This window comes from Notechis scutatus, chromosome 14 (genome assembly GCF_049901735.1).
Source record: "Notechis scutatus isolate UNSWTSFEM ecotype Mainland chromosome 14, rNotScu1.2, whole genome shotgun sequence".
Lineage (NCBI taxonomy): Eukaryota > Metazoa > Chordata > Lepidosauria > Squamata > Elapidae > Notechis > Notechis scutatus.
Window position 1 is genome coordinate 269,135 of NC_142022.1, and position 21,554 is coordinate 290,688.

The window sequence follows — 21,554 nt, forward strand, 5'->3', positions numbered from 1 at the left end:
GCAACGATCATAAATATGAGCCAAGCCACTGGATTTTGATCCTGTGATCATGGGGATGCTGCAAAGATCATAACTGTGAAAAACGATTATAATGTTGTAACTGAACGATCACTAAACTAACTGTTGTAAGTCAAGAAATAGCTGTACTGTCTTAAAACAAAAGCTACTTTAACCCATTTTCAGATGCTTATTTTAAACCTTTAATAAATGGACAGTAAATATATTGCCTACTTCACGATTATATTCTTTTTTTTCCTTTTTAAAAAAATACACCAATTTTCAAAAATGTGCAATAAATGCTAATTTAGAAGCAGATTTACATTTGACCGCTGGCGGCCTCCTTTGAAGATGGCATTTAATATGTTCCTGGCTTTAAACCAAACTTAAACAAACTTAATTTTAAACTAAATAAATATTCCCTTCCTCTGTCTGAGGAAAGCTGGAATAGCTTCCAGCTAAATCATAGCAAAAAGGCTTATGTGATGGAATGTTTTAGGGAAAGTAAAAGGAAAAAATAGGTAACAAATTGGAGAGAATAGTGTTACGGTACATAGAGAGTGAAAGGTAATCTCCCTCTAAAGAACTTAATTTTGTGGATGCTATATAGAATTATAGAATCTTAGGGCTGGAAAGGATCTTGGAGATCTTCTAGTCCATCTCCTGCTCAAGCAGGAGAACCTATAATATTTCACAGAAGTAACTGTCTAGACTCTTCTTAAAAACCTCCAGTGATGGAGCGCTCACGATTTCTGGTGGCAAGCTGTTCCACTGGTTAATTGTTCTCATTGTCAGGAAGTTTCTCCATAATTCCAAGCTGCTTCTCTCCTTGATTAGTTTCCATTCATTGTTTCTTCTCCTGCCTTCTGGTACTGTGGAAATTAAGTCTCTTCTTTGTGGCAGCATCTTAAGTACTGGAAGACTGCTATCATGCTTCCCTCATCCTTCTCTTCAATACGCTAGCTATTAGTTCCGTCAATTGTTTGCGTATGATGTATACTGTATATGTATGTGATAATATAGTCCATGGCATATTTGCAGTATGGAAAAAAGTTCCCCTTTGCTTTATTTGTGGATCAAACTGTTTTGTTTTAGCCTCTGTTGCTGGGATGCTAACCAGGTCTGACTCAGAGAAGCTAAGGTTGGCCAAGTGCTGCCTCTTAGCCTCGAGTGGCAAGTGTACTGTGCTTAAAAAAACTGTCCCCCCCTTTCGTCAATATAGCATGACTTCGGGTGCATTACAAGGCATTCAGTGGCTGTATTTTTAAAACGCGGTTTTAGTCATCATGACTGAGCTGAGTATATAGTTCTATGTGCCAATGACTCAGAAAGGTGTAGGATGAGAGTAGACACGGGCAAGTTACTCAGTAGTTTAAGCTGTTGGCTAAAGAAGGGTTTGTTTGAATGTTTTTTTGTATGTATGTATGTATGTATGTATGTATGTATGTATGTATGATTTGTTTGTTTGTTTATTTATTTATTTAACTTATATGCTGCCCATCTTGTGCTTTGCGGCAACTCTGGTGGTTTTTAACAATCTTTTGGAAATATATGGTAAGCTGCTTTTGGGGAGGGGTCTTTTTCAAGAGAGAAACAAACAGCAGAAATATTTTGAGGAGCAAAAAAGCTTTTGGTCATACCTACCTTTTCCTCCTTTGCAGTTAGTAGTATCCAGACAGGCTGCAGCCTTGGGAGAGAGGCATTATTCTGATTGGCCCCATTCCCATCAGTTTCTGAGTTTGATTCTTTTTCAAAAGATGCATCGTAGTTCTCCCTGATATTTATTATCTTCAGCAGCTCCCCCTGATTTATTAGCTTTTCTAGAGCCATGTGACAGATAGATAGATAGATAGATAGATAGATAGATAGATAGATAGATAATTCTTTATTGGCCAAGTGTGCTTAGACACACAAGAAATTTGTCTTGGTGCATATGCTCTCAGTGTACATAAAAAGAAAAGATACATTCATCAAGAATCATAAAGTACAACACTTAATGATAGTCATAAGGTACAAATAAGCAAACAAATCATGCTAGGAAACAGTTAATATAAAGTAAGGATACAAGCGACAAAGTTACAATCATACAGTCACAATAGTAATAGTAGTGCAGACTTTGTAAATAGTTTGGCAGTTGAGAGACTTATTTGTTTAACAGAGTGATGGCGTTCAGGGAGAAACTGTCCTTGTGTCTAGTTGTTCTGGTGTGCAGGGCTCTATAGCGTCATTTTGAGGGTTAAGGGTAGGGTTAGGGTTGAGTTGAAACACTTTATGTCCAGGATGTGAGGGGTCTGTAAAATATTTTCATAGATGGATGGTTAGATGGATAGATATATAGATACCGATAGAGTGTGTGTGTGTGTGTGTGTGTGTGTGTGTGTGTGAGAGAGAGAGAGAGAGAGAGAGAGAGAGAGAGAGAGAATAGCAACCCTGTGAGGTAGGCTGGGCTGAGAGACTGGGAGCCTTTCCCAAAGTCCAAAAGAGGATTATTTTTAATGCCATTTTTCCTTGGTTCACACCGCATTGGAGCCTGGAATGTTACATGAACCCAGCCTTTGAATTGAGAGGGTCATGCAAACCCTCAAAAAGGCTCATTTTGATGACTTACACAGTTGAGTTAACTGGAATATATTCTGCAAAGCATTTCTGCCTGCCTCCCCTCATTCACAAGGAGAAATAGGAATGTAAACATTTTTTTTTTAGAATGATGGTGCAAAAATTATTCAGATTAAAAGCGGAAATTGTCTTGAGTTCCAAAAGCCAGCCAAGACAAATACAATATTTGAACAGGAGGGATGGATTGCCAGACAGTGATGTTCTATGCAAATGCGGCCCACTAATACCCTCCCCTCCAAGTGCAGGAAAAACCTGTTCTATAGCTTTTTTTTTTTTAAATAGGGAAAAACAGGTTGTATGCAGCAGTCTTTAGTAATGTCTGATGATGTCACCAAACCCCCTGTGAGGTTTGTTTAAAAATAAACGAGGGGCATGGATAAAATATATTTATGATATTTGGTGTTTTTTTCCCCTTAAAAATAGCAGAGTTGCCTAAGTAGTTGTAGGTAGATTTGAGGTACTGGGCTGCTATTGGGATTAAATTTTGTGCTGAGCCAACCCTGTTCCATAAAACATAGGGGTTGTGTTTACACATTACAGTCAACTCAAGCCAGTCACGTGGTAGGTTAATAGGTCTGGGATGGTCATTGTTGAAATGGTTTGCAAATTTCTCCCTGGCAAGTGCTTTTCGTGATTGCTCAGAATTGGGATGGAAGCATCACAGCGGGATGGTAAATTGAAAGGAAATGTCTTGAAGTTTGAACTATGTTGATCTGTTTCAGCTTAAGTTTGAAGGAATTGGCACCTGATGGACTTGACTCCACAGAGCAACTGGATGGGCATTCCTTGGGAAGGAGAGACCCCCGACGAGCCCCTATTGGTCATAGCAACGATGAACTGGGCTCCCTGATTTCTCAGGATGAAGAGGAGGAGGAGGATGGCCAGGGGATGTCTCAGGTAAGTTTGCCAGATTCCCAGACAGACAAATTAGAGAGTAAATTCCATAGGAATACACAGAGTAAACCCATGGAAAAGCAGACTGGGGGTTAATTCTAAACAAACTTAGCAAGCTGTAGAATTTGTCTGCTAGCTTAGATGCTCAGCTGACCTCGTTAAGTTGCCATAAGAGCAGAGCCTTAGAGTGAGCTGTGACAATTCTAAACAAACTTGCTAAGTTGATTTAGAAGTCTGACAATCAAAGTTAAAGGTACAACTCAATCAGGGGTGGGATTCTACTGGTTCAGACCGGTTCTATGGAACCGGTTGTTAAGATTCTGCGCAGTTTGGAGAACCGGCAAATCATGCCCCTGGCTGGCCCTGCCCCTCTCCGCCTGCTCCTCCCCTCCCCGCCCAGTCAGTCCTTATCACACATACGTGACATCAGCCACATGCCCGACATCGCTGACTGCATTCTCCTTAAGGTAATGTTCTAGAAGAAGGAATTTAACAGTCGTTAGATAAACACCAGCTTAGCCCTTAAAGGCAGAAGGAAGTGAGGAAGAAACTCAAGATTGCTTGGTCTTGATTCTCTTTCATATATGAGAGGTTAGAGGGAAGCTCTGGCAGGATTACAAGATTCTGTTGTTGTATCTTGCCTTTCTTGCGATTTCTGCCTCCTGATCTGGCCTAACTTGAAGGGCTGCCAGTAAGTTCCACAGTTAGCCCACCATGCAACCTTCCATGGAAGAGGAGAAATGAACCTCTCCTATTTCTAGGTGTTTCCTGAATGTTATAACGGGATCTTGCTTAGTGAGATATGGTTTTGGAATGACTTTTTAGTGATGGGATTAAAAAAAATTTTTTACTACTGGTTCTGTGGGTGTGGCTTGGCAGGTGTGGCTTGGTGGGCATGGCAGGGGAAAGGATATACTACAAAATCCCCATTCCCTCTCCACCTCCACTGACCTGCTTTCCAGCTCCTTTCTCCTGTGCAGGGCAACCAAAGAAGACCCATCCAATCAGTTGGGACTCAATGGGAGGCGGAGACTAGATGGGGGCGGGGCCAGTCAGAGGTGATTTTTGCTGGTTTTCTGAACTACTCAAAATTTCTGCTACCGGTTCTCCAGAACTGGTCAGAACCTGCTGAATACCACCCCTGCTTCTTTTCCATAAATGCTACTGTACCTAGATTCATAAGGCTGGTGCAAGCAGAATTTAGTCAACATTCATTCAGTCACTCACTCACTCAATCATTCCATCAGTTTAACTGCTGCAGTCAAAAGACATGGTGGGTTACAGCACTAAGCAGCTTTGCCAAACTGCAAAGCTGGCTTTAGGAATTGTGATTAGACTTGATTGTCTTTGAAGGTACACTAATCGGCATGCCTTAAAATGAAATGTCATTGCATACAGCTGTGTGAGTTTCTTCATCACTTTAAAAAAAGAAACAGCCAAAAGGCTTATCACATTATGGCTTATCAAAAGTCGTTAAGATTGGGCATGGGGTGAAGCAGAAGTGATGGGACATAAACCCCGGACCTTCCCTGTGGCTGAGATTATTTGTTTGTTTGTTTGCTTGTGAAACCTGTACATGATAACAAGTGTAAGTATGAACATAAGCAGGAACAAAGGAAGTAAATACAGATAAATGGGGACGGTAAGACAGGGATGGTAGGCATGCTGGTGCGCTTATGCACACCCCCTTTAAGGACCTCTTAGGAATGGGGTGAGGTCCACAGTAGACAGTTTGAGGATGAAGCTGCGAGGGGTTGAGGCTGTAACCACGGAGTCCGGCCTTGACCACTCTGTTGCTGAAGTCGTATTTTCTGCCATCAAGTTTGAAGTGGTTTACCTTGAGTTTGTATCGGTTGTTTGCCTGTGTATTATTATGATTGAGGCTGAAGAAGTTGTTGATGGGCAAGACGTTATAGCAGACAATTTTGTGTACTATGCTTAGATCGGACCGCAGGCAGCGCAGTTCCAGATTGTCAAGGCCCAACATTTCGAGCCTGGAGGCATAGGGAATTTTATGTACACTGAGAACATTTGCACCAAGACAAATTCCTTGTGTGTACAATCACACTTGGCCAATAAAGAATTCTATTCTATTCTATTCTATTCTATTCTATTCTATTCTATTCTGCATTCTATTCTATTCTATTTTATTCTAATTCTATTCTATATTCTATTCTTATTCTATTCTATTCTATTCTGCATTTTATTATGTTCTATTTTGCATTCTATTCTATTCTGCATTCTATTCTATTCTATTCTATTCTATTCTATTCTATTCTATTCTATATTCTATTCTTATTCTATTTTGCATTTTATTCTATTATGTTCTATTTTGCATTCTATTCTATTCTGCATTCTATTCTATTCTATTCTATTCTATTCTATTCTATTCTATTCTATTCTATTCTATTCTATTCTGAGTGGAGAACATTTCTGATGAATTTGATGTTGACTCAATCCCTCCGTCTGGTCTTCCCTTCAGGACTGTTGCAAGAGGAAGCAGGTCTACGGCTTGTCTCCAAGTTCTCCCTGCAGTCATCTGCCCAAGTCTGTATCCATGAGTGTCATCGACAGTTACCCAGATGCAGATGGTGAGTCCCAACTGTAGATGGTCGAGACTTCCGTCCCTTGGGATGTTCCTTTGCGGGAGGGGGTGGGGGGGGTGGGTGTTTGTTGCCTTTTAAATGTTTAAAAATTTCTGGCCGTTCTAAACGGGGCAGCAGACTTTTAGATCTTGGCTTCTAAGGTCATTTTTAAAATTATTTTTGGAAGTCCATGGTAACCCCCTGGGGATGTTTCAAATGGCCCAGCACCTGTAGGTGCCTTACTACCAGCCTGTAGCCTTTGGATTAGAAGACCTCTAAGTCCTCTCCAGCCCTATGATTCTGTGTTCTATGTAATGCCCAAACTGCTTAGGACAGGATATTTAACAGGTAAGAGATTAACAGAGTTGGAAGGGACCTTGTAGGTCATCTAGTCCAACCCCCCGCCCAAACAGGAGACTGTACACCATTTCTGACAAATGACTGTCCAATCTCTTCTTGAAAATCTCAAGTGATGCAGCTTCCACTACTTCTGAAGGCAACTTTTGTTCCATTGGTTGATTGTTCTCACTGTCAGAAAATTTCTCCTTATTTCCAGGTTGAATCTCTCCTTGTTCAGTTTCCATCCATTATTTCATGTCTGGCTTTCAGGTGCTTTGGAGAATAGCTTGACCCCCTCCTCCTCTCTGGGGCAGCCCCTCAGATATTGGAAGACTGCTCTCCTGTTTCCCCTGGTCCTTCTCTTCCCTAGACTAACCAGGCCCAGTTCCTGCAACGTTCATCGTATGTTTGAGCCTCCAGTCCCCTCATCATCCTGGTTGCTCTTCTCTGCACTTTTTCTAGAGTCTCAATGTCTTTTTCACATCTCTTTTTTGTGGCAAGCCCTGAGATATGGAAGACTGCTATCATGTCACTGCATCCTTCTTTTCCTTAAACTAGGCATGTCTTCTGTCCATCCATGGTTTGCCCAGATGTCTTTCTTTCCTTTCTCTCTCTCTTTCTCTCTCATCTTTCTTTCTTTCTTTTTTTCTTTCTTTCTTTCTTTCTTTCTTTCTTTCTTTCTTTCTTTCTTTCTTTCTTTCTTTCTTTCTTTCTTTCTTTCTTTCTTTCTTTCTTTCTCTCTCTCTCTCTCTCTCTCTCTCTCTCTCTCTCTCTCTCTCTCTCTCTCTCTCTCTTTCTTTTGCTTTGGAAAATAACTTGACCCCCTCCTCATCTCTGGGGCAGCCCCTCAAATATTGGAAGACTGCTCTCCTGTTTCCCCTGGTCCTTCTCTTCCCTAGACTAGCCAGGCCCGGTTCCTGCAACCGTTCATTGTATGTTTTTGCCTCCAGTCCCCTCATCATCCTGGTTGCTCTTCTCTGTACTCTTTCCAGAGTCTCAACATCCTTTTTTATAGTGTGGTGACCAAAGCCCTTTTTGGAGGACTACCTATTATCCAGCAAACCTTAAAAAATCTTATCCAGGTGTTTAAAATGTAAAAGGCAGGTGATTGAAAAGAGCTTTTTTTTTTTTTTTTTGAAGTGGTGCTTATCACTGGAGTTTTCTTCCCCAGCAAGATGGCACCACTGTATTTCTCAACTTCAGGTTGAAACATTTCTTTTCACTTGAAGGTTATTATTAGATGAACAGTGTTCTACTCCTGTCATTACTTTAAATTGCAAAGTGCTATAGCTGTCTTGAAGCCACTGGAGATTGGTGTTATTTAACTAAAACTTACGATTTTCTTTTCCCCTTCGCAGAATTTTCTCTTTATGGTGATAACATCAGTCTAGCCAGTCGGTAAGTGATGGTTATCGTTGTTTGGGAGAAATCGATATTTGTAATTAAGCTGTTAACGTGAGACAATTTCTGCTGCAGCCTCAATTACTTGGTGATCTGCAAATATTTTGAAAATCATAACCACCCATAATTCCTGTATTTATGGGCATTGTAGTGCCTATGAAACTTATACTTTATCAGATTTACCTTCTCGAAGTTGAGTATGGAAACGGTATATTCAGGGCACAAGAACCCATGAAATCTAATTTAAAGTATTTATTACAAGAAGGTTAAAATTACTGGGCAAGAATTCCAGCAAGTACCCTTGTTTTCAAGTCAGATACCTATGCAGGTATTCCTCAATTTATGACCACAATTGAGCCCAACATTTCTGTTAAGTGAGACATTTGTTAAGTGAGTTTCCCCCCGTTTTACAATCTTTCTTGCCACCGTTGTTAAGTGAATCACCTGCAACCCTTCTTGATTAGTTAGTAACCTGATTGTTAAGTGAATCTGGCTTCCCTGATGACTTTGCTTGTCAGAAGGTTGCAAAAGGGAATCACATGACACAGGGACACTTTGACGGTCATAAGTATGAACCAGTGGCCAAAATCCGAATTTTGATCACGGGATCAAATGTGACGCTGCAACAGTTGTAAGTGTGGAAAAGCGGCCCTAAGTCCCTTTCCCCCCCAGTGCTGCTGTAACTGGCAACTCTAAGAAAACTTGATTTAACTGGGGTAACTGACGGAATCCTGAAAGTAACTTTGAATGGTCACTAAACAAACAGGCTAACTCTGCCGACTGCCAGCCGTTCAATTCTGACCGGCTCGAGGTTGACTCAGCCCTTCCTTCCTTCCTTCCTTCCTTCCTTCCTTCCTTCCTTCCTTCCTTCCTTCCTTTCCTCCTTCCTTCCTTCCTTCTTTCCCTTCCTTTCCTCCTTCCCTCCCTCCCTCCTTCCTTCCTTCCCTCCTTCCTTTCCTCCTTCCTTCCCTCCTTCCTTCCTTCCCTCCTTCCTTCCTTCCTTTCCTTTCCTCCTTCCTTCGTTCCTTCCTTCCTTCCTTCCTTCCCTCCCTCCTTCCTTCCCTCACTCCCTCTCTCCTTCCTTCCTTCTTTCCCTCCCTTCTTCCTTCCTTCCCTCCTTCCTTCTTTCTTTCCCTTCCTTCCCATCCTTCCTTTCCTCTTTCCTTCCTTTCCTCCTTCCCTCCCTCCTTCCTTCCTTCCCTCCTTCCTTCCCTTCCTTCCCTTCCTTCCTTCCTTCCCTCCTTCCTTCCTTCTTTCCCTTCCTTTCCTCCTTCCCTCCCCCTCCTTCCTTCCTTCCCTCCTTCCCTCCCCCTCCTTCCTTCCTTCCCTCCTTCCTTCCCTTCTTCCCTCCCTCCTTCCTTCCTTCCCTCCTTCCTTCCTTCCCTTCCTTTCCTCCTTCCTTCCTTTGTTCCTTCCTTCCCTTCCTTCCTTCCTTCCCTCCTCCTTCCTTCTTTCCCTCTCTCCTTCCTTCCTTCTTTCCCTCCCTCCTTCCTTCCTTCCTTCCTTCCTTCCTTCCTTCCTTCCTTCCTTCCTTCCTTCCTTCCCTCCCTCCTTCCTTCCCTCCCTCCCTCTCTCCTTCCTTCCTTCTTTCCCTCCCTCCTTCCTTCCTTCCTTCCTTCCTTCCCTCCCTCCCTCCCTCCCTCCCTCCCTCCCAATGGTTAGAATTCAGCATTGCATGCTAAACTCCGCGCACTGTCAGGAGTTTGATCCTGACCAGCTCAAGGTTGACTTAATCTTCCATCCTTCCAGAGGTCAGTTAAATGAGGACCCAGATTGTTGGGGGCCAGAGGCTGACTCCGTAAGCCCCTTAGAGAGGGCTGGAAAGCACTGTGAAGAGGGATATGAGTCATAAATGTGAAAGGTGATCATAAATCACATTGTCAAAGCTGCTGTAACTTCGAATGGTCGCTAAGCAAACTGTTGGAAGTCGAGGAGTAATACATAAATATTAGTTAATATTAAATTTTAGTATAGTTAGACTATGTATACTTGATAGACTGGATTTTATGATAGATTTTATCTATTATTTTATTTTATGATTTTTAATTGTATATTTATGGAGTGTTTATTTGTTCTGGTCTTCTTTCTCCTCCTCCTCCTCCTCCTCCTCCTCCTCCTCCTCCTCCTCCTCCTCCTCCTCCTCCTCCTCCTCCTCCTAAAAATAAAGAGGCTGGATGAAAGAAATGGGATGTGAATGTTGCTGAATCTTAAACTCCTTTTCATCTCTCCGTTGGCTCTGCTAATTTCCCAGAGAAGCGAAGCCAACAGAGATGCTTCTATGTGACATCTCTCCAGCTGGTAATAGGAGCAGCCATCCTCTGAGGTCACTGAGGGCTGCCAGTGGAGTTGTTCTCTCCCTGTTTCCTGGCCTGGGGAACAATAACAACAAAAAGAGATTTTGTTTAGTGCTGTGTGTGTGTGTGTGTGTGTGTGTGTGTGTGTGTGTGTGTGTGTGTTCGCTGGCTGCTTCTATCCTTCTCCTTTCCTCATTTTGCTCTTTTTTTCCATGCTTTCAGCTTCAGCAGTGGGAGCTGTGGGCAGCTGGATACCAGCACGGTGGAGGTCCACGACCAGGTTCACTGGCAGAAGGAAGAGAATGCTCTGGGTCGCACCCTCAGCTTCTTCAAGAAGATGACTGGGAAGTCAAAGGTAGGTCGCAAGGGCTTTGCCTAGGCAGCAAAGGGTTGAGTGTGTGTGTGTGTGTGTGTGTGTGTGTGAGATGCCCTGCTGGGCTAGTTTTCTGTTGTCCCAGGAATGCTGATATACTGTAAGTCAGATGGCAGGATCCAATCTGGATCGGTTGGAGTCTGAATCCAAGGAGGAAGACGAACAGGGAGTGGGAGTGTGGCTCCGTTGGCTGTGGAAGAAACTGGGGAAGGGCAAAGTCCGGCTGGGCAGAGCAGGGAAGAGGTAGAACAAGGGAGAGGGAGTTCAGAGGAAGACCCAGGTCCACTCCCTCTTCATCCTAGGGCACTCAGGGAGGAATGGAGAAGAGAGCAACGTGGGTTGGGTGGCTTACAGGGGAGGAAAGGGCCCTGATTCCCTTCATTAGCTGCAGCTGGGAACAGAGTGTTTAAAAAGGGAAGCTGCGTGCAGCAAGCTGTTGGGAGCAAACGTGACTTTATCTTGTATCATTGTGGCTTATCTGTGTTCCTGGCATCTTCCCACTGTGTGAGTTTTGTCGTGCTTTCAAGTTTGAAATTCCTGCTCCTACCTTGCCAAACTAATTACTTCAGTTTGGTCTGTTTGGATTTTAAGTAACCAGTTTCTGTGTATCTTGTTTTGGACTGGATTTTCTACAGTTAACAGTTCTCCTGTTCCTGGGAGAATTTTTCTCCAGCCAAAGGTAACCTGGACATTGGGAGCAAAGTTGGAGATAATAAAGGGACTCCTCTTGCTTATCTGACTGTGTTGCCATTGTGCCACGCCCCTTTGGGTCATCTTCCAAGCTTTCAGATTTGTGCTAGCGACCCATTCTCAGGAACGTCTCTCTTGCATCTATCGTGTTTCCCCAGAAAATAAGACCCAACTGGAAAATAAGCCCTAGTGTGATTTTTCCCTTCAAGATGCTTGTAATATAAGCCCTACCCCTAAAATAAGCCCCAGTTAAGATTGTCAGCCAGATAGATGCATTGAGTACCATATTTCCCAGAAAATAAGACCTAATGTATCTTTTGGAGCAAAAATTAATATAAGAACCTAGTCTTATTTTCAAGAAAACACGGGTAGCACCCTGCAACATTATCCTGGGACACGTATACAGGTAGTTGTCAACTTAACAGTTCATTTAGTGGCCATTCAAAGTTACAAGTTGTGTTCAGCGACTGTTCAAGGTTACCTCAGTTCTGAACAAGCATGATTTACAGCTGGTCCTTGAAGTTCCGGCAAACCACTTAAAAAAAAAAATGTATACATTTTTTTTCTTTGATATAAGTGCTCAATGAACAATGTATTGTCTGAGTCAATTTGCTTATACAAAATACTACTACTACTACTGCTCCTACTACTACTACTACTACTACTACTACTACTACTAATAATAATAATAATAATAATAATAATAATAAAATAACTTACAAGGCTTTTACAAAACACATCAAGAAATTGCAGCTTCCTGCAATAACACCAGCACAATTGCAAAAAACTGCGCTACTTGGAACATCATATATTTTAAGAAGATAATTGGTTGATACCTAGGATGCTGGCAGCAACCCGTATCAACCATTAGCACCAGTCACTGGTACTTGTGATACATTTTTAAATGTCCAGTTGACTGAGTTTCATGTTTAATGAATAAAAGTGATAATAATAATGTTTGCTTATATATAATAATAATCTTGCATCATTTACTTATACACATCAATAGTCCTTTATCTCCTAATTTCTACCTCTTTTACCCAGGGGTGGGTTTCTACTGCTTCTGTCCACCTCTGTAGAACCGGTAGCTCTGAAGAGCAGCAGACATAGAACTGGTTCTATGTCTGCTGATCTTTTTGCCCACCTGCCCACCCGGGCTCTTACCTGACTTTTATTTCCTGATTTTTTTCAACTTCAGCTGCCGTGCGAGGCATAGCTGCAGTTAAAAAAGCAGGAAAAGAGGGCTTTTTGAAAGGCTGCTTCTCTGCATGCAGCGTGCTGATGATGATTTACAGGCACGCTCTGCAGCGTTCAGGGAAGCACATTGTAAATCACCGAACCTCATAAATGACCGAACTGGTAGTTAACCCTGTCGGATCCCACCCCTGCTTTTACCTAACCATTGATAAAACAAATCCCATGTTTAAAAATATTCTGTTTCTTCTTTGTCTTTTATTTCTAATGTCAATCTATCCATCTCCACACAATCTAATATTCTTCTAATTATATTTTCATCTGTAAACCACTTTCTGAGGGGTCCTTGGTGCTCTCTGAGTTTGCTTGTTTTCTTGCAAGATGTTTCATTATCTCTTTTGTTTTTCTAACCTGTTTTTACCGGTTGGTTCAACATCCACAGTCAGGTTTTTATTTCACTATCTGACAGGCCAAACTGGATGGGCACTTAACATATGCAAAAAAGGGTTTTTATAGGATCAGTAAATACAAATGAAAGCGAGATCATGGTCAGCAAACATCATTTTTCTGTGCTTTACCTCTAGAGGGCAAAATAGAACTACTTCTGTCTCCATCCATATTGTTCACATTTTGTCATAGTTTACTGAATGAATGAGTTATAGTCTTGGCACATACCTAAGCCGTGGTTTGCTCAATCCTTGGTAAAGAAATTAGAAGTGATCAAATCACACAGCAAATCATGAACCGTGGCTAGCCAGCAACAGTCATCATGCAATGAATTCACCCAGAATCAAACCATTTTAGTGCTTGGAATAATATGGAATTCTGCTTTATAAATTATTCTGGTTCAGCTCATTCAATGCCGACTCAAACTAACAAACTGTGATTTTAGTACAATGTGTGAATTTAACCACTGGCAGCATTTACATTCTGCAACAATTATGTTGGACTATGTTGAATGTGCCTCTTTATTTTATCTATATTAGATCTGAAAATAAACAGTTAGTACGGTATGCAGTAATAATGAAAGATAGAACATCCTGGTGACAATGTAATGAGTCTAGTGGCTTATAGATAGAGCTACCTTCTATATTTCCACTCTACTTGATCCAAATACATAGATGAAACTGTGTGTGTATGCACACATGAAAATATCATATACCATATTTTCATCCCATATTATTCAGATTCCTTCCTTCGCTCCCTCCCTCCCTTTTCTTTCTCTCTTCCTTGGTTTTTCTTTCTTCCTTCCTTCATTCTCTTTCCTCCTTCCCCCTCTCTCCCTCTTTTCCTTCTCTCTCTTCCTTGCTTTTCCTTCCTTTCTCCCCTCCTTCCTTCCTTTTTTCTTTCTTTCCTCCTTTCCTTTCTTTCCTTCCTCCCTCCCATCCTCCCTTTTCTTTCTCTCCTCCCTCCCTCCCCTTATTGTGCACGGTGTAAATTAGAACTTGCGTTTTTGTTACTTTATCAATATTTTAAAATAGACCTTACTCCTAAATTTTTGCTGTTCAGTATGAAGAAATCAAAGATCAAATGGGAGAGTCGTCGTTTAATTTAAACAGTATAGCTGGAATCACATATGCTGCTGAGTGAGCTGAGCTGATTTTTTCATGGCACTCAATTCCACTCTCTTGTGTCTCAGAGGAGCTACTGGGCTCCGTTCTGCTGTTAGGAGGGGATATTTCAAGCCCTTTGCCCGGTGCCCACCTGGCACCACTCCATTTGACGGAGCGTGGTAACCTTCCCCAGCAGTGTGGCAGGGGTGCCTGGGGATTCTGGGAGTTGTAATCCCAGCACAACTAAAATGGTTTTGTGCACTCGATAGGATGTGGAAAAATCTTCTTGGAAAGATGCTGCTACCTTTGGCTGATCTTGGAAGGCCAAGCGAGGTCACGTTAAGTTAGAACTTGGGAATCCTCCAGCGAGTCCCAGAGTCTAGACTGAGAAGAGAGGGGTGGGGGAAAAAAAAACTAACATCTTGGAAGAAAGCCCTGGCGAGCTGCTTAATGGGGGGCTGCCAAGCCAACTGCATGGCTAAGCCTGTGAAGTCTGCAGGTGCTGAGCTTGGCGCAAGCGAGACACCATTTACTTCCCCAAATTGCAACCGTACAGGCATTTCCGTAAAGAGTTACCAGAGCTACTTAGTTGCTGTGTTTATCATTTTGGATGGAACATGAAAGCTTCTAAAAGAAATAATTGCTCTTGTTTCAACTCTCTTTGGCCCTTTCTTTCTTTCTTTCTTTCTTTCTTTCTTTCTTTCTTTCTTTCTTTCTTTCTTTCTTTCTTTCTTTCTCTTTCTTTCTTTCTTTCTTTCTTTCTTTCTTTCTTTCTTTCTTTCTTTCTTTCTTTCCTTCCTTCCTTCCTTCCTTCCTTCCTTCCTTCCTTCCTTCCTTCCTTCCTTCCTTTCTTACTGGAAGTTTTGAAAAAAAATTGGATAACCATTTGTCTGAAATGGTGCAGGGTTTCCTGCTTAGGCAGGGGGTTGGACTAGAAGACCCCCAAGGTCCTTTCCAACTCTGTTATTCTACTCTATTTTATTCTATTCCATTCCCTTATTGTTCTACCGTATTATTATTCTATTATTATTCTACTAGCTCGATACCCGTGCTTCACTATGAAACTATGTGGTCGGGCTTAGTTTTTGGGGAGGAAAATAAGGGGAAAAAATTATGCCCCTGCCTACTAGCATCCATTGATATTCATCTGGCTAGGGTCCAGTCAGTGTGAGAGAGAGTTGAGGGCTGTTTGGGAAACTGAAACAGTATTTGCTGTTTCAGAGCATGTTAATAATAACATATGAAAAATCCTTTCTTAGTGAGCGCCCAGAAGCCAAGAGGAAGATATTTGCCAAATTTCAAGTTTGTAGGCTTTACGGTTCTAGAGATTTTGTGATGATGCCTGAGTGGTATTTCGCTTTTATAGATATAGATTATTATTCTATTCTATTCTATTCTATTCTATTCTATTCTATTCTATTCTATTCTATTCTATTCTATTCTATTCTTTCTTTTCACCAAATAGCAGCTCCCTCCCCCTCTTTGGCAATTTCAAGTAGGAGACCATTGTGTGGGGAAAAATATCACTCTCTCAATTCAGGAGAGGGAGCTGTTTCCTCAAAACTAAAAAGGAATCTTTGGCTGTTTGATGAAACTCCCCCCCCCACCCCCCACCCCCGGGCCAAATGCAAAAGGCTTCCAGAACTTGACAGGCTTTCTGCTCGCACACCTGAGTGTCAGCCCTGATGGAAGACACGGGGCTCCCTGTGCCTTCATTTCAGATTGGAAGTTCCACACCTACGATAATTGCAAATTTCGTGGGAACTGCTTTTCATTAACTCAGACTGCAGCGGAGGCCACATTCAAAAGCTGACCAACAATGTGTTTAGTTATTTATTAAATGTATATGCCACTCTCATCTCTCCATTCGTGGCGTCTCCGGGTGGCTTACAGTGTAATAAAACGTACACCTATAAAAACAATTATAAATATAAAAACAGACTAACGCATGTCCATCTCTTCCATTGCTGGGTTGCGAGTTGGCAGGATTTCATGTGGAGATGTGGGAGATCAGATTCCCCCGTGGAACTCTGCCCCCACCCCACGCTTGGTTTGATTTTGGATTAGCAGGTCGTGCAAAGCCAGCTAACAATGTTTGTCTGAATAAATTAATGGTTAACAAGCTAGCTAGGTATGATCCATCCAGCTACACAGCAGGTGTTCTTTAATCCCTCCGAGCACAACGATTAGACCTGAATAGTGCAGCTGCCTCTGCCAATTGTTTTTTTTTAAATATGTATTTTATTTTTTATTCATAAACATTTTGAATACAGTGTATTGTCAGGGCATGTCATTTACAAAAAGGCAAATGAAAAAACAAACAGAAATATTCATATGTATACTACTAACAATGGTGATAGTGTAACAATTTTTTTAACTGAGTTGCTTGCATTAGCTTATTTATAGTTCTATTAGTTATATCAACATATTTCTAATTGTCAACCCTCTTTATATTTAATTCTTACATAAGAATAATCTTTCTCTAACTAATTTCTACCTCTTATCAAACCTATTCCATGTTAAGTAATATTCTGTGTCTTCTTTATTTTTAATATCAATCTATCCATCTCTGCACAGTCTAGTATTTTCTGAATTATATCCTCATCTGATGGAGAGTCCTTGTTTTTCCAAAGTTGTGTAAATACAATCCTTGTAGCTTTCAATACGGGCAAAATTAAATATACAGTCCCTTCTGGCATTATACCTAATAAAAATATTTCCGGTTTCAAGTCTATGTGTTGCTTAATTATCTTTTCCAACCATGAATGTATTTTCATCCCTTTTTTTTTTTTTTTTTGCTCTTATACACGTCCACCACATATGATAATAAGTACCTGGAGTTTGATTACCTATGCCAATTGTTGACTGTCTTGCCAAGAATTTGCAAGAGCAGCCATCTTGGAGGCAGGATCTCTGAACTTAACAGATTAAAAACAGATAATCAGAGTTGGAAGGACCTTGTAGGTCACCCACCCACCCACCCAAGCAGGAGACCCTACACCATTTCTGACGAATGGCAGTCCAATCTCTTCTTGAAAGTCTCAAGTGATGGCACTCCCACAACTTCCGAGGGCAACTTCTGTTCCATTGATTGACTGTTCCTCATTGTCAGAAAAATTCTCCTAATTTCCAGGTTGAATCTCTCCAGTTTCCATCCATTATTCCTTGTCTGGCCTTCAGGTACCTTGGAAAATAGCTTAACCCCTTCCTCCTGGTATTAGTACCTCACTTTATCTTGATTAATACAATGTAGGATTGCATTAAGTTTCTGAATCTCTGAGCCTGGCCTGGCCCTCTCTCTTGTGCAGTAGTCCCAGAGGTGCTGAGGTCATGGGCTTTGTTTCTGAGCCCTCCTAAGGCCTTCCTGGATCCCTGTTTGGAATCGGGTTTCCTGCCACCGTTTCCTAAAGCAAAGAGCCAGGAAAAACAGGGGTTTTCCTCACTCGGTGGCTGAATCCTGGTCAGCCGCCAAGGGAAGAGCCTGCCAGGCTGAGACTTAAGGTGGACGAAGAATGTCAATGGGTCATTAGAGGGGGGGGGAACCAGACAAGTCCATGAATGACCAGGAGCAATGGGTGGAACTCGTCAAAGAAAGATCCAACTTGGAATTTCCCGACAGTGAGAACAAGTAGCCAAAGGAATACGGGTAGTCCTCGACTTACAACAGTTCTGTCAGCATTCCAACGAAACTCCCCATTTCATTCAGTACTCAGAAACAAAGTTCGTCCAACTAAGAATTTATTAAAGAAGTCCTACTGGCATGAAAGGAGAATTCGTTCAGGGAAAGCGCCCTAGAGGGAGACCACAGCTGCGATATAAGGATACCTGCAAGAGGGATCTAAAGGCCTTGGGAATGGACATCAACAGCTGGGAAACCTTGACCTCTGATTGTTCAGCTTGGAGGCTAAAGACGCAGCATGGCCTTCTCCAATTTGAAGAAGAGACACTCGTTCAGCAGGCTGAGGCAAAGAGGCAGCCCCGGAGCCAGCGAAATCTGGGGGCTGGACAGGGGACAGACTGTGTGGAGGTCTCAGTGTGGAAGGGATTGCTCCTCTCGAATTGGCCTTTTTAGCCACACTAGATGCTCTTTTAGGACCTCTTTTCAGAGCACGATACCATCGTCTCTTGAGACTGATGGATGCCTATGGACTGCACATCTGGGAAAACCGGAATCTGAGAGTTCTGGGTTTTCCCTTCATAATTGAAAATCATAAATGCCCTCCCCTGCACCCACCAATCTATCACTCATGGTCCAATCACCCATCGTCCCAACTGGAGACATTCCTCCTGACACTCCTTCCCAGGTGCAGGGTGTTGTGGTTTGCTGGTAGCCGGTGCAGACGGCAGCGGGATTGGACAGTGGGGAAGAACAGGGACCAGTCCGTGAGTCTGGGGAGGACTCAGACAAGGGTCCTGCATCCGATGCAGGGATGGGGCCAGGATCATCTGGAAGTGGGGTGCTGACTCTGGAGCCTCTGGAGTCTGGCAGCAGCGAGGCCGACAAACAAGGGGAGCCTGTTCCCAGTCTGTGTGTGGGCAGAGCTGTCAGAAGGCAAGAGCAGCTGAGACAAAAGGGGTGACTCGGGAGTAAGGCGATTGCCCCTCCCATAAGGGATAAAAGTCAGGCCAAGATGGTGAAACCTTTGCAGGAAGCAAAGTTGTTCAATCGGTTCTGAGTCCTCCTTGAAGCTCTTTGTACTTCGGTTGGTTTCTTTTCTAGTTCATTTGATACTTCTGTTTTTGGCAGCACTTCACAGAACTGAAAGGTGTGTGCTTATCTTGGGGGACTGTTGAGATTCATTTCTGACTGGGAATGAAAACAATTCCCTGCATTGCAATAAATTAAGTCTTACTTTTAAAAGAAGTGTGTGCATGATTACTGTTTAGGAAGTCTTGGTCAGAACACAGGGTAACTTGTCCTTGACTTTAAGAGAAGAATGTTGTTACGTCTAAACGTCCACCTCTCTATGAAATCCCCCCCCCTTCCCAAATTCCCAGGCACCAAGATGTGGCAGCATGGAAGCTTCTGAGTAAAATATGGCTTCCAAAGCTGACAAGTTCGTTTAGTGACCGTTCAAAGTTACACTGAAAAAAAAAAGACTTAAGACCATTTTTTACACTTAATGACCGTTGCAGCATCCCCATAATCACCTGATGAAAATTTGGAGGCTTGGCAACTGACTCATGTTTATGACGGTCACAGTGTCCCGGGGATCACGCGATCCCACTCCCCTTTGGCGAGCTTCCGACAAGGAAAGTCAGTGGAGAGTAGCCAGATTCACTGAACAGCTGTGGCAAAACAAACCGTAGAATGGGGGCAAAGCTCGCTTAATAAAGGTCTCCCTTAGCAACCAGAATTTGGGGCTCGATTGAGATCGTAAGTTGAGGACTCCCTCTCCTGGAGTTGTGGGTGCTCCAAGGTTTTCAAAAAATGATCGGACAACTTTTTCTCCAGAAATAGGATAAGGAGTCCTGCCTTTTGGCAGGGGGTTGGACTAGAAGATCTCCGAGGTCCCTTCAGGCCTAGAGTTCTATGAAGCGTAAGGAGAGGAATCACCCCGTCAGTGATGGGATTCAAAAATGTTTACTACCGGTTCGGTGGGCATAGCTTGGTGGGCGTGGTAGGGGAAGGATACTGTAAAATCCCCCTTCCCTCCCCACCCCACGAACCTGCTTTCCAGCCCCATTCTCCTGTGCAGGGCAACCAAAGGAGACCCAGCTGATCAGCAGGGACTCATTGGGAGGCAGAGAAGAGATGGGGTGGGTGGGGCCAATCAGTGGTGGTATTCGCCGGTTCTCTGAACTACTCAAAATGTCTGCCACCGGTTCTCCAGAACAGGTCAGAACCGGCTGAATACCTCCTCTGCACCCCTTGCAGTTCCTTGCGCCCACCAGATGTTGGGTTGTTCCTTCCTCACTGCAGATTATTCCCAGCATTGGACCCCAAATGATGGACGGCTTCCAGCGGGGTGGGGGGTCTTTTCCACTAACAGGTGGACACTATATAGTACAAGGATAATTTGCCATGCTTTTTAACATCTCCCTGCTGTTGTCAGAACTTCTTCCTCATCTGCCCTGCTTTTCTCCTCCGGGGTGTCTCTCTCCTTCCCAGACCCGCTGAAAATGCCTCTTTCTGGAAAGAGGCCAAAGCAAACTCCACGAGCCAAGATCCAAGTCCGTAGAAGGAAGTAAAGGTAAAGGTAAAGGTTCCCCTCGCACATCCATTTCTGGCCGTTTCTGGCTCTAGGGGACACTGCTCATCTCTGTTTCAAAGCTGAACAGCCAGCGCTGTCCGAAGATGTCTCCATGGTCATGTGGCCGGCAGGACTAAACGCCACTGAACCACCGCGTCCCTACATTGCATTATGTCTTTGCAAAAGAAAGCAATATAAATGCATTGGCTTGAAACAATTCCTTCTCTCTCTCTCTCTCTCTGTCTCTCTGTCTCTCTCTCTCTCTCTCTCCACCATGCTTTATATACAAAGGTATATATGATGCTTTGCTAATCAAAACCAGTACATTGCATTAAAGGTAAAGGTTCCCCTCGCACATCCATGCTAGTCGTTTCTGGCTCTAGGGGGCGCTGCTTATCTCCGTTGCAAAGCCGAACAGCCAGCGCTGTCCAAAGACGTCTCCATGGTCATGTGGCCAGCAGGACTAAACACCAAAGGCGCATGGAACCCTGTTCCCTTCCCACCAAAGGGGTCCCTATTTTTCTACTTGCATTTTTTAAAGTGCTTTTGAACTGCTAGGTTGGCAGAAGCTGGGACAAGGAACAGGAGCTCACTCTGTTACACAGCACTAGGGATTCGAACTGCCTAACTGCTGACCTTTCTGATTGACAAGCTCAGCATCTTTAGCCACTGAGCCACCGTGTCCCTTTAGGAGGAAGTACGCGGTAATAATTTCAAAATGCTTTTGTGATGACATTCTTCCACCTTTCTCCTCAAGCTGTCAAGAAATTACTGCAGGTAACATTTTTTTAAAGGCAGCAATTACAAAATAGCTTGCAGGCGTTTAAAGTTCTTTAAAAATTTTGCATGGCAGATGGTAGCTGATGCAAACCAGTTTGTGTGTCTGCTACTTTTTCCTACATCGCACCCATCTGTAACTAACTGCAGATTCACGGACAGCCTCATTTTTTTATTTTTTTGGTCTATTCCAGTCTATCCACCTGTTTTGTTTGTTCTCTCCTGGGTTTCCTATTAGGTAGAGTTTTTCTCACAACTATAAACCGTAAAGTTTGTTCTCGGAATACAGAAGGAAGCACAGAGATTGTTCTTGGAAAATAGAGAAGCATTTCGGCTCAGGATTCCAAGCTCAGATCTCTGCTTCATGCACTTCCTTCCCTTCCCTTTTCTCCTCTTCCCAGTTTAAGAAATGTGGCAAGGGGGAATTCAGTCAATCAAATCAGCATAGAGCTGGAAGGGACCTTGGAGGTCTTCTAGTCCAACCCCCAGCTCAGATTTAACAGTTGGATTTAAATTAGGAAACACTGCTTGGAATGCTTTGAAATAAACGTGTTCACTTCTCACTCCTTCTCATGGCTGGAAAGAGCTGGAAAGTCTTCTTAAAAAGACATTTTTAATTTCTACAAGTAAAAATAAAAAAAACAGAC

General features: G+C 42.9%; 1 protein-coding gene and 1 long non-coding RNA gene across 5 annotated transcripts in view; one reads left to right on the plus strand and one right to left on the minus strand.

Annotated features, from left to right (window-relative positions):
- The window catches only part of LOC148129478 (uncharacterized), a 133,469-nt gene that overhangs the window by 88,387 nt on the left and 23,528 nt on the right, over window positions 1–21,554 (minus strand). The window lies entirely within an intron of this gene.
- Window positions 1–21,554, plus strand: part of ARHGEF2 (Rho/Rac guanine nucleotide exchange factor 2) — a 170,732-nt gene that overhangs the window by 39,509 nt on the left and 109,669 nt on the right. For 3 of the 4 annotated variants that reach the window (XM_087943409.1, XM_087943408.1, XM_026686470.2), the window contains exons 3-6: window positions 3,336–3,510; window positions 5,990–6,098; window positions 7,790–7,829; window positions 10,349–10,481. In XM_087943409.1, coding sequence (XP_087799535.1) covers window positions 3,336–3,510; window positions 5,990–6,098; window positions 7,790–7,829; window positions 10,349–10,481 — 457 coding nt within the window. Of the gene's footprint in view, window positions 1–3,335; window positions 3,511–3,925; window positions 3,975–5,989; window positions 6,099–7,789; window positions 7,830–10,348; window positions 10,482–21,554 lie in introns of those variants that run through there. The other variant, XM_087943411.1, reaches the window with a different exon arrangement.